This window comes from Podarcis pityusensis, assembly GCF_964106645.2.
Source record: "Podarcis pityusensis genome assembly, chromosome: 6".
Classification (NCBI taxonomy): Eukaryota; Metazoa; Chordata; class Lepidosauria; order Squamata; family Lacertidae; genus Podarcis; species Podarcis pityusensis.
In genome coordinates, this window is record NC_138030.1 from 73604754 (window position 1) to 73616446 (window position 11693).

Genomic DNA, 11693 nt, shown 5'->3' on the forward strand with positions numbered 1-11693 from the left:
GTGCAGAGACAGAACTTCCCTTCAGCCGGAGATCCATTCATCCTCAGTCATAGACTGATTGAGAGGAAGGAGCCTTCCTTGGGTAAAAAAACTACCTCAACCAACTTTACAGGGTTGTTATGACTATAAAATGGCATAATCACATATGACTTCCTTTAATCGAAGAGTAAGATACAGGTGTATTTTTCCTCCCTTTTAAAGAAAGTCCTTTTAGATATTTTCTGCAGCAAAAGAGTAGGACACATTCTTGCTGCTGGAAGTCATTCTCTGCTTCTTCCAGCAGCACAATGGGACACATATTCCCAGTTTTGATCAAGGGACCCTATTAAAAAGGGGGCAGTCCTTTCATTATGGTCGTTTGGAGGAAGGTCCCTAAAGGCAAATCAATCCTCTCTGCGAAATGGGCTGAACTTTACAAACACATTCTCCTGAATATAATTCCCACTCCCAGCAATGCTCCCACCGAGAGAGTGAGCATTAATGAGAGATGATGTGGTTCTCAAAAGCCAAATTAAAAAAAAAATGCAAATAGCATACAGCTGACGGAACCTACAGGTCTCTGAATGCTTCTGAACTACAACTCCCAACCCCCCCCCCCCGAGCATTGGCTAAGCCAGCTGGGGCTGAAGGGAATCCAGCAGCGTCTGGAGGACCACATGATCCCAGTCCTCCGTATTGAAGAATCCGCGTTGAAATGTATGAGCAAAAGCCGCTTAGCACCGAGGCGCCACTAGGTGGCGCACCCGCCGGCTTTCTGCTGAGCGCGTTGCCGTCACACTCAGAGCGGCGGAGGACACCATGAGCTCCGACGACATGGATTGGCGTCATCGTAGGCGCCGGAAAAGGGACGCGAGAGCGAGCGGCGGGCGGGGGGGGGGGAGGAGGATGAGGGCACTTCCCCTCCAAGCCTCCAGGGGGCAGTGCTCCCTCCTTTTGGGGGCCTCTCTGCCTTGTCGGCCAGGTGACGTGTAACGCCTGCGCGCTGAGCTCGGCCTTTTCCCCCAGCGCTACGGCTTGCGGACGTTTCGCTGCGCGGCCCCCGGCCTTAGCGAAAGCGGACAGAACCGAGAACCATGGTCAGTACCGGCACCAAATGGGCCAGGATGGGAAGGGGAGAGTCGGCTCCGCTTTCTCGAACCCCGGCTGCCCGCTTCCTCGCTCGCTGCCGGCCGGATGGATTCGGATTGCGCAGCTGGCAGGCCCGGCTGCGGAAGCGAGTTCCAGCGTGGCCTAATGGCTGCAAGCAGCCGCCTTTAAGCCGCTGCCAGTAGAAGGGCCGCGGCTGGTGCTCCCCCCAAACACGCCTCCCCGGGTCGGTTTCTAAGGTTCCCCCCCGCCTCGGGTTCCCCCGTTTTGGTTCCGTTTGCATTCTTCGGTCCCGCCCGCACAGCGCCTCTTTCCCCCGCTCTCCGACTTGGTTGCATTTTCTCTTCCTGCCTCCCAAAATCTTCCGGCCCTTGAGCGCAGCAGTGGCGAAAGGTTCGGGCCTTGCGTGTCTGAATGCACCCCCCCCCCCGGCGTGCACACATGGCTCCGGGCCTGGCCTTCACGATAGCTGCGCGATCGGGAAGCGGGGGTGGGGAGGAAGCGTGATGGATAACTTGCGGGTCAAGACGCAGGCCGTCTGAAGGCGTTGCGGGGAATTGGAGGGGAGAGTCTGGAATCGCAGGTCTCGCGTAAAGCAGCGTCCCTCGTTTCTGGAAGCTTTGCGCTGTGTTGTGTCCTGGGGGGTCAGGCGATGCCCCCTTTGGTCCCGGTTAAAGACTGTCTTGGAAGAGCCACATGTCTCACCGCGTGCAAACATCCACAGCACATCAGTTTCATCCCGACTTTGTCAAATACGTGTCACTGGCAAAGCTGGATTTGCTGGCATGTGTGTAACTTGCTGAAAGGCAGGTTCTAGAGCTTTAGCTGCCATCCCAACCCAGGGCCTGTGGATCTGTCTCGTTGTTGCCTATAGGAAAATGTAATGATACCAAGGTGTGATGGCTTTTTGAAGTAAGGCAAGGCGTTGGTGGGATAATTTTATTAACGTCTTCTCCCCTCTAGTGGATGGTCAGCATAAATCCTTCAGTTTTGGGAAGACTTGATTTCCACATCCAGACACCTTGCTACTTGCTACTTTCAAACTTAGTATTTACTATATTTTCCCCATCATTGCCATAAATGCTTTATGTAGTCCAATTGTAGTTACTGGATTCTGGAAAGCTTTGAAACTTTCAATGGCATGTTATATTAAAACAGTAAGCGTTTTACAATTGAAGATGAAGGTGTCATTAATGGGTGCTAAGCACTTTGCTACTGAGCAAGTTTGAAGACATTGCTTTCCTCTGCATCACAGCCATAAAGAAGTCTTAAGTTTATAATTGTTTTTTAGGCTGTGTGTGCACTTTTCAAACACATTTCCATTTTTCTCCTTGCTGACTTAAGTTCATGCTATCTTCACTTGCAAGATTATTATGCAAACGTTTTTGACATTAACGTTTCTGTGTTGCATTTATTCAAGGGGTTCGTGAAAGTTGTCAAGAATAAGGCCTACTTCAAGAGGTATCAAGTCAAATTCCGAAGAAGGAGAGGTATGTTTTATTTCTTGGCAAGCTTTCAATAAATTAGATGGATGTGGCCTTGAACCTGCAGTTTCTAAATACATTCCAATGTGTCACCTTTCTGTTTCAGAGGGAAAGACTGATTACTATGCTCGTAAACGTTTGGTGATTCAAGATAAAAACAAGTACAACACCCCTAAATATAGGATGATTGTACGTGTCACCAACAGAGATATCATTTGCCAGGTAAGGTCTCCTTTCTGTCCTTGATTGTACTGCAGAGAGCTGCTTTACACTTCACAAATTTCCTTCATAGAAATGCCCATGTAACATGTACATAAGCCTTTATAAAGGAAGAGAAGAACCTATTATTTTTCTAAGGTAGTTCTTAGGCAGAAACTATTCTAAACCCTAGAATAGGCCATATCCTGTGACAATACTTCCTTTTGTAGGAAAGCAAGACTTGGTAATGGATAAATTTGAGGAAGTGTCTTGAATGTTTTTTCTAAGAAGAAATCTTTAAAATCAGCAAAATAGGCCCTTTATGTTACCATCTCAAAACATTTTTTCATCCCCTGGAATTCTTTGCCAGGTATATATATTACTGCATATCCACATTGCCTTTTTGGCTCAAAGGAGCTTATTGAACAAGCTCTGCTTTCTGCTACTTAATTTCTGAAGTGCTTCTCTATGCAAAGATACATGTTGCATCTCAAAACGTTCAGCATGCTTTCATTAGGAACAAAAGAGCTACCAGCCTGTAGAAAATGCTGAGAGTGAAGGTGAAATTATTCTTTCACAAATCTTCGTATGACATTTTCTTTTAACTGTTCTATTAGTTCTTCTAAAAATATTCCCCTGACCCTTCCTGCTTATGAGTATCATGTAGAAAAGAAGCAGGGAACAAATTGCGAAGACGTTTCTCAGGCTATTTAACTGGCATGGCTACCAACAAGTGAGCACTGAGAATTGTAGTTTTGCAAAAGGGCTAGTAATCACTAGTATAACTCTCAGTGCCTTTAAACTACAATTTCCATGGTTCTTTTGAGGAAGCCATAACTTGAACTAGTGTAAAATCAGTTTTAAACTTACACTGCATGTGTTGCATTTCTGAATTTGGTAAGGACTGGCACAGAAATTGTCAGAATTCCATTTTGAGTGTAACTTCTGATCTTGGATAAGTGTATGTCAGTGGTTTTCAAAGTTGTAGATCTTTCATTGCATGAGTGAGATATTTTATGCTTAATTTACCTGAATCTGGAAGACAGGACTGCTGGACAGCTTTTAAAAAAAAACCTCACTTCAATATCATTGGCAAAGTTGCATTTTTTAAAAAAAAATTATTAAAGATTTCTTGGTTTACAAAAGTATGTGCGATGTCTCTTTTTCAGGTTACGTTTCTACAGATCAGTTTCATTTGTTGAGACATTAGTGTTACATTAGGAAGAAAAGGGGGAAAGAGGTGGAGGGTGGAAATGATGAGTGGGGTAGGATTGGGTGGCAATGCTACTATTCTACTTGGCAAAGTTGCATTTGATGGTTTGCTGTTGTAGACCCTTTTACGTGGAAATTGCCATGTGCTAAGCAAATCTCCAGAAGTACTATTGATTTCCAAAGCTATGAATGAAACAGGTTTCTTTAGTCTATACATCTCTTACTTTTTGACAACAGTGTTCAAACGTCTTTGCAATTTGGGATGCAAAAACTGGGGAAAAAATGGACTAAATATGTATATCATCACTGGCAGTCTTTCCCCTGTTATATTTTCATATTGGAATGCCTTGGAAAACCTGGAAAAGGTTAAGCATGTGCCATACAGTCCTGAGGAACCAGCTGTCCTGGATGAGAAGCTGAGTGGCAAACTGTCCTGGTCTTATAGCAGCACTTGCCTAACAGCCCTTATTTCTGCCACCACCATTCTTTGTAGTTGGATAACTAAAATGCAGGACTATTGTAGCTACTGTGTATGTGTATTCTCCCTTTGTCTGTGGCTTAAAGTACCAGTAGTCCTTTACAGTCAAGAGAGTCTCAACATGACCCTCTGAGGGCATGGGAAAGGAGGAGCAGGATCAATAGATCAACGGTAGGGGGCAAGGTGGGAACTGAGCAGATGATGAAGGGAGAGAATGATTTGGTCAGTGTCTTTTATAAGGTTTTATTATTCCGATAAAGATCTAGCTGTTGCTGATACGTGCTTTACTTACTCATGCTTCTTAGGTAGATATACAGTGTTTACAGACATTGTGGGTGCACTCTGGTATGGGGGGAAAAACATGGGGGAAGGTTGGCACTACAGGACTGCTGACTTTGATGGCACTCCTCTCAAACAGAGGGAAGACTGCAGTGAATTAATATTGCAGCTGTTTGGTTGGAGGTCGCCCACTAACCTTGTTTTTGTTGTCAGATCGCATATGCCAGAATTGAAGGCGACATGATTGTCTGTGCCGCATACGCTCACGAGCTGCCAAAGTACGGAGTGAAAGTAGGCTTGACCAACTACGCTGCTGCCTATTGCACAGGCTTGCTGCTGGCCCGCAGGGTATGTATCTATTCTGAAAAATCAGAATAACATCTGCACCAGCTTATTTGACACAGATTGAGACACATAATTTACAAATAATGGAAATTTAGGGTTTTATAGTATTGGCTTAAAGTGTATGTCTGTAAGAGGTGGGATATGCAAATCACCACTTACCCAGTCTGTTTCTGTTTTAATCCTCAAGTACAAACCTGGGATTTTGTGTGTATTAAGACGGCACCATGCAAAATGAACTGGGCAAGAAATAAATACTGGGTTAGAGAAGATGGCAGAACGTTGGGTTTGGGGTGTGTGTGTGTCTGTGCTTCTGTCATTTCAGCATATCAGCCACCAGTTATTCCTTAGTACTTGATGAAAGTAAAATTACTTTCGCAGAATTCTTATATCGGTGGAATTTCTTTACTGCAAGTTTCTATTTCCCTTCCTCTGTAGCTCTTGTTATGTTCTCCCACCTTTCAGCCATGGCTTTAGAGACTTCCTTGCATTGTAATGTAGTAGAGGTACGGCAAGCTCAGCTTACATTTAGTAACTTAGAATTCTCACATTAGGGTGTTATCCAAATGGCAAATCCCATGCTGAAAATGGGCTGGAAAATGTTTTGCTGACTGTAGTCTCAAAAAGTTGCTTCTGTAGCATCACTTGTGTGCACTATTGACTCCTAAAAGATTGTTGGTGCATGAGTTAATGTCTTTAAAATTAATAGTTTACCATTCTGGTCACAACTGGCCCTTGGAGTGGGTTGCAAACTGCCTGTCTTTCTGTCTCATGATATGTGCAATGTTTCACCGAAAGCCTGTTTTGGTCTCCAGTGCAGTAGATCTGCGAAGAAGAACTTAGACCTGTCTGCCTTGTTCATTGCAGCTTCTGAACAAATTTGGCCTTGATAAGATCTACGAAGGTCAAGTTGAAGTGACGGGTGATGAGTATAATGTAGAAAGCGTGGATGGGCAACCTGGTGCCTTTACGTGCTATTTGGACGCAGGCCTTGCTCGCACTACCACTGGGAACAAAGTTTTCGGTGCTCTGAAAGGAGCTGTGGATGGTGGTCTTTCCATTCCACACAGGTAACCTACCCCCACCCCCACCCCCCGGGACTGATAGTTCAAACACTTCCTCTAGAAATGGAGATGTTTTTGTTTTGAAATTTAAATTCAGTATATTTAACTTTCACCATTGGTGGTGGTGGTGCTTAATGCTACTTGCTGCATCTTAAGTCACTTGGCCCTGGGTATGATATTCCCATTGCGGACTTCACTTGCTGCCTCCTCTCCACCACAGTCTTCCACATACCAGACGCTCAGAGATCTGGCTCATATGATAATTACCACCATTCATCACTTTGACAGCAGCAGTAGATTGTACAAGCAATACCCAGAAGAGTAAAACAGGTTGTTGTTTCTGCTGCCCTACCAAAGAACCCCTTTATTACAACGCTCCTTAATAATTCACCTTTTTTTCCTTCTTGTCTTCAATCTGGCTGCTATGTGATGATGTCCCACTGACTTGAACATGTTGTAGTTGGTCCTTGGCATGTGTATGAGAGAGCTCAGTGTTTCAAGACGGGACTGATGGTGGCTGAAATTTCTGGCTGGTCTTGACTGATTTTTGCTTAAGAAATGCTTTCTCCCAAATGTTAACGAGGGTTCCTCAATTCATGTCTGACAGTACCAAACGTTTCCCTGGTTATGACTCGGAGAGCAAAGAATTCAACGCAGAGGTCCACCGCAAGCACATCATGGGACAGAATGTTGCCGATTACATGCGTTACTTGATGGAGGAAGACGAAGATGCTTACAAGAAACAGTTCTCCCAGTATATAAAGAACAACGTGACGCCTGATATGGTAAGATGCTTGATGTTCACAGTGATTGAAAAAGCAAGTACTAAGAGTGTGTCTTGTGTTGAACTGATATTGCTGGCAATGGACACTTTTATGGGAAAATACTAGCAAGTATCTGGGATCTTTCAGATCTCAGGCCTAGTATCTTTGTGTTATGAGCTTTGCACATCCCTGAAAACATCTTATTAAATAATGACCTATCATTCCATTTGTAAATCCACCACAAATACGTGTCCAGTTTCCTGACTGCTTGTAAATTCCCTGGTTAACTCCTAAATTGTCTTCCTTCTGGTGATTAAAAGGCTCAAAGTTTGCTCAGACCTTTGATGAGAGAGCATCTTGATAGTAGTAGCCTTGGATTGGGAAGCAGGGGTGCAGAAAGCGCTGGGAATTCAGTTGGACGTGAGCAGTCAGAGGTGCATGAATTCCTTCTTTCTTGCACTGCTAAGTGGATATGAGGAAATGAGTCTTAAATCCAGCCTTGCAGGTGGCCACTCATCCAGCACCAGCACTCTTGTTGTGAGTCACAGATAAAATTGCTGATATGCAAGGCTACTTTAAACCACGAGCACTTTGGTTTGTGATAAATTTTTAGCATAATTTGCCCTTCAGAGGAAATGCATTTGTAGTATTAAGCCATTTGGTGTACTTGGGAACTCCAGAGCCCCTGTGGAAATTTTGCTTGCTCGAGTTCATGGGCTGGTAACCAAGAAACTGTTAGGTTGGCTGCTTCAGAGTGGTTAGGCAGAAGAACAGATGTCCACACATTTGCAAAATCATAATTTATTGTTGAAAGTAAGATGCAAGTTTCCTAGTTGGAGATGTTAGTCCCCACCCCCTCCGTTGATTTGGAGGAGGCTGAAAACCTCTGGACCACATAGATCTCTGTTTGTGTGTGTGAAGTTAGAGCCTGACTAAGCTAATTTTGCTTCTGTGAAGGAATCAAAATATTCAAGTGGCAAAGTGGCTGACCGCTTCTTGTGAGGGTTGTTGGTACTCAATGGTCAGTGGTCAATAGTCCCAGCCTGCTTGAGTACTGAAAATTGTAAAAACTAACTAGTGCTGTGCATATGATGGCTGTTCATACACAGGTGTTTCCTGCCTCCCACTCATCCCAAATGTGAATTTGCCCCAAGTTCCTCTAATTGTGGGTCTCTTTTATACGTACTTAAATGTTGGAAGAAAGGTCATACGAATGAACTCCATATTGATTTGTGCATTCATTCTGTGTCCTTATCTAGAATAATTATGGGGTATGTAATTATGACAATATTGTATATGAGTTAGTTTTAAAACATTACTTCCTATAATACATTACAGCGCGGGGGCGGGAGTGCCAAGTAAATTTTGGTCAACATGTACAAAATGTAAAACTGATTTCTAAAATCCTTATTTCAGATGGAAGAACTGTATAAAAAAGCCCATGCTGGAATACGTGAAAATCCAGTCCACGAAAAGAAACCCAAGAGGGAAGTCAAAAAGAAGAGGTGAGATGGTCATTTTCTCCTCCTGCAAGATGATATGCCATAAAGAAATGTTTGTTACTGAAAGTGCTGTGCCACTGAAACTTTTTGAAATGCATTAACACTGAAAATTGGCGAATACTAGGATGGGAAGATTTCTTAGTTTTGTGGCAGGAATCTGCATTTTCAGAAACATTTTTGCTTATTGGGAAGCTTAGTGTTAAAGCCCTGTGTGCTTTAACAGCTTGGGCTAGATCGTTTTAGGCTTGAGGGTTGCATCCAAGCTGCTAAAGCTCCTCCTGTGTTGCAGCCTCCTTCATGAGCTTGTTCCCGGCAGGAAGTTCTGCCTTTGCAAGCTGGGTGCTGCTTATGAACCTTAAGATCTCTGCTTAATGTAGATCAAAACAAGAAGGGATCTTAGAAATGGCAGTACTGGCAGTTTGAATATGAGCAGCTGTAGAACAGAACTGATAACAATTCATTCCGTTTGTTATCACTTAACATGTATTTCATGGGCTGCTCTTAATTTGGTTGCAGGAGAAAAGCAGCAGTTCCACTTAGTTCCTATGATTGTTCTGGCCTGATTCTATAGGCCAGAGGTGTTTTGGCTGCATTGGTTATTAGTGTTCTTTGGTATGACAAACACAGAGTTTTCCATTCTTGGTTGAAAGTTAAGGACAGTGGTTGCTTAGTTTTCAAGTTAATAGAACACCTTTTGCTCTGGGAATGTCATCTTAACCTTTAAATCACCTTGTATCCTACTCTTCTAGGAGTTTTCCACAGGCATTTGTAAAGCATTCAAGGGTCCCAGCCATGTTCATTTGCCTACCTAGTTTAGTTAGTGGTGAGTGTAAATCTCACAGAACTTGGATGTATTCCTGGTGGACCTGCCAGTCAGTATTTGGTATAAATTAGCAAATCTAGCAGTGAACACTTGAGTGATGGAATGGGGCCATCTTTCTCTGAGGGTCTTGAAGGGTATTTGAGGGAGGTGATCATATATGTGAACAACCTGTGGCTTTAGGGCCACATGCAATATTTGGCTAAATTTCAAAAGTCCCAGTTAGGTGATCTTTGGTTCTCAGCACAGCAAACAAGGGCTCCCCATCTCTGCGCTATAACCTTGGCCAGAGTTGAGTGATTTGAATTGTTTTATGCAACCGCATAAGAAAACTTTCCCCTTCCCTTCCATGTTAAGACTCACATCAGGTAGACTTAAATATAGTTGGAAAATTAAGCCACTGCAGAACTGATAACCCCAGAAATTGGGGGAGGGGAGGCAGTGACATGGTAGGTCCTCTGCTGTAAGTATATACAGCTGCAGAGTTATAATAATCCTGCCTTCTGAGGATGGACTGTATTGATGTCATATACTTGCTGTTGGAGTCATAACATACAGGCATGTTTAGAATGATCTGACATTCCTGGGAAGAATGTCACTGCCTCTCAATACCTGACTATGTTACATGGTAAAATAAGATAGCCCTGAGTGGCACAGTGATGGATTAAAAAGGTAAACAAAATCAGTGGTAGCCTGTAGAGTGGCACTTTGAAATAGTAGGTTGAAGTCAAGTTTTTCCTTTAAAAAAAAAAAGATTGTTCATAAGGCTCATGCCTTATGCTTGACACATCAGCAACACTAACCCAATCTCTTATTTGCAGGTGGAACCGTCCCAAGTTGTCCCTTGCCCAGAAGAAAGATCGTGTGGCCCAAAAGAAGGCTAGCTTCCTAAGGGCCCAGGAGCGTGTGGCTGATAGCTAAGAGGCCTTCCATAATTTTCTATGGAGATGTCAGAAAAGAGAATAAACTTATTGAACCAATGTTGTAAGCATTGACTTACTGATGCTACATCATAGCTGCTGTTGGATAACTGAACACCTGCTGGCTTCTTCTTTTTACCTGCTTTATTCTTTTATTTAAAATACAAATTCCATCCCTTTACATTTATATCCTTCTTTTCTTCTGTCAGGGAGTCCAAGGTGCCATAAGTGTGGTTTCTGGGCAGTTAACCCATCTAAGTGCTTAGCTTCAGGAAAGTGGTGGTCTCATGTGGCCTTCAGACCATGTGAGAAGACTGGAGTTTGCTTCTTTTGCATGTGTTGGGCTCTTGCTTATCAAGTACAGATTAATTATGGAGAATGATTTCTGAGCCAGTCAGGACAAAAGCTTTAAGGGACACTACCCTGTTCTGTCCAACTTCCATAGTCTAAATTAGGGCTTTGTCAAAATGGAACCTTGAGAGGGATTCCGTTCAGAGCTGCCCTTGCTCCATCATGGAGTCTGTTGGTGCTCAGCTGAGGACCTCTTTGGATATTCAAAGTCCACTTTCTTAGTCCATTCAGGTCTTGGAAATGCAAACCAACCCCAATCCCTCAACTGGGTTCAGCTCTAGGAACAGTAGTTGTTTTTCCATGAACTTAGCGTCACTCCCAAGCCTTAATGACATGGTGCCAGTAGGGGAGGAGGGAAATGGGGTGGGCTTTAGAGAATGGAACTGGCATGCAATTATGCTTGCTGTATGTGTGCATGAAGCATCTTCCGTATTGCTTGTCTAATTCAGTCAAAGTGGCAGAGCAGGCGCTTTGGAGAAGAATGTTGGCTCTCTTTTTAAAACAAACACCTTCCCTTCTGTAGGGTAGCAGGCACAGTTCTAACATTTGAGGTACGAGCCATGGAGAGAGATGGCAGCACCTTCCTCTAAACCAAGCAGCCCTCTTTAAAATATGAGTGGAGAGTGGGAAGAGTCAGATGGCAGCACTCAGTGGGTCTAAGTATGTATGAATCCAATCCAGGCCTGACAAAAGGAAAGTTGTGCTGTAAATACTTGTAAAAGCAAAAGTGTTAGAAAAACCTGCCTACTTCCTCACACGTTCCACAAAAGAATGACGTGCTGTTAGACCTTGAAGAAATTCCAATGTTAAAGCATTTGCTAAGGCGCAGGAAGGATAATCTGATAGAAGATTTAAGGGCTAGCTGTGTCAGGACCAGACATAATGCCCAACTGTCTAGCAGATTTATCAAATTTCTTCTGGAAGAACACAGACAAATTTGAGAAACTTGGCCCAGTATCAGGTTCCCTCTACATTTCTCTGTAGCAAGACCTGCCTTATCCACCTCATCCCTGATGCTGAAGGTGAGCAGTGTGACACAATAGATGATGTTACATGAAACTTTGGGTGCAGTCCCTACTTTGCCTAGGTGCCTCTTTGTTCCCGGAGCAAATTGTTATCTCAGAGCCTCAGTTGGGAGGATAACTCCATGCAGCAGCCTGACTACATACTAATATAAAAGGCAAGTACAGGTT

General features: G+C 43.7%; 1 protein-coding gene across 1 annotated transcript; it reads left to right on the forward strand.

Annotated features, from left to right (window-relative positions):
* The first annotated feature begins 924 nt into the window (after positions 1–924).
* Positions 925–10209, forward strand: RPL5 (ribosomal protein L5). The gene is made up of 8 exons (XM_081008804.1): positions 925–1076; positions 2507–2576; positions 2677–2792; positions 4951–5085; positions 5947–6149; positions 6751–6928; positions 8324–8412; positions 10051–10209. The coding sequence occupies exons 1-8, from the start codon at positions 1074–1076 to the stop codon at positions 10148–10150; spliced, it is 894 nt and encodes a 297-aa protein (XP_080864930.1). The 5' UTR covers positions 925–1073; the 3' UTR covers positions 10151–10209.
* Positions 10210–11693: the final 1484 nt, after the last annotated feature.

Coding starts and splice junctions, on each gene's coding strand:
- RPL5 (XM_081008804.1), top strand. Junction 2,793..4,950: donor ACAGAGATATCATTTGCCAG/GTAAGGTCTCCT, acceptor TTTTGTTGTCAG/ATCGCATATGCCAGAATTGA. Junction 6,929..8,323: donor ACAACGTGACGCCTGATATG/GTAAGATGCTTG, acceptor TCCTTATTTCAG/ATGGAAGAACTGTATAAAAA.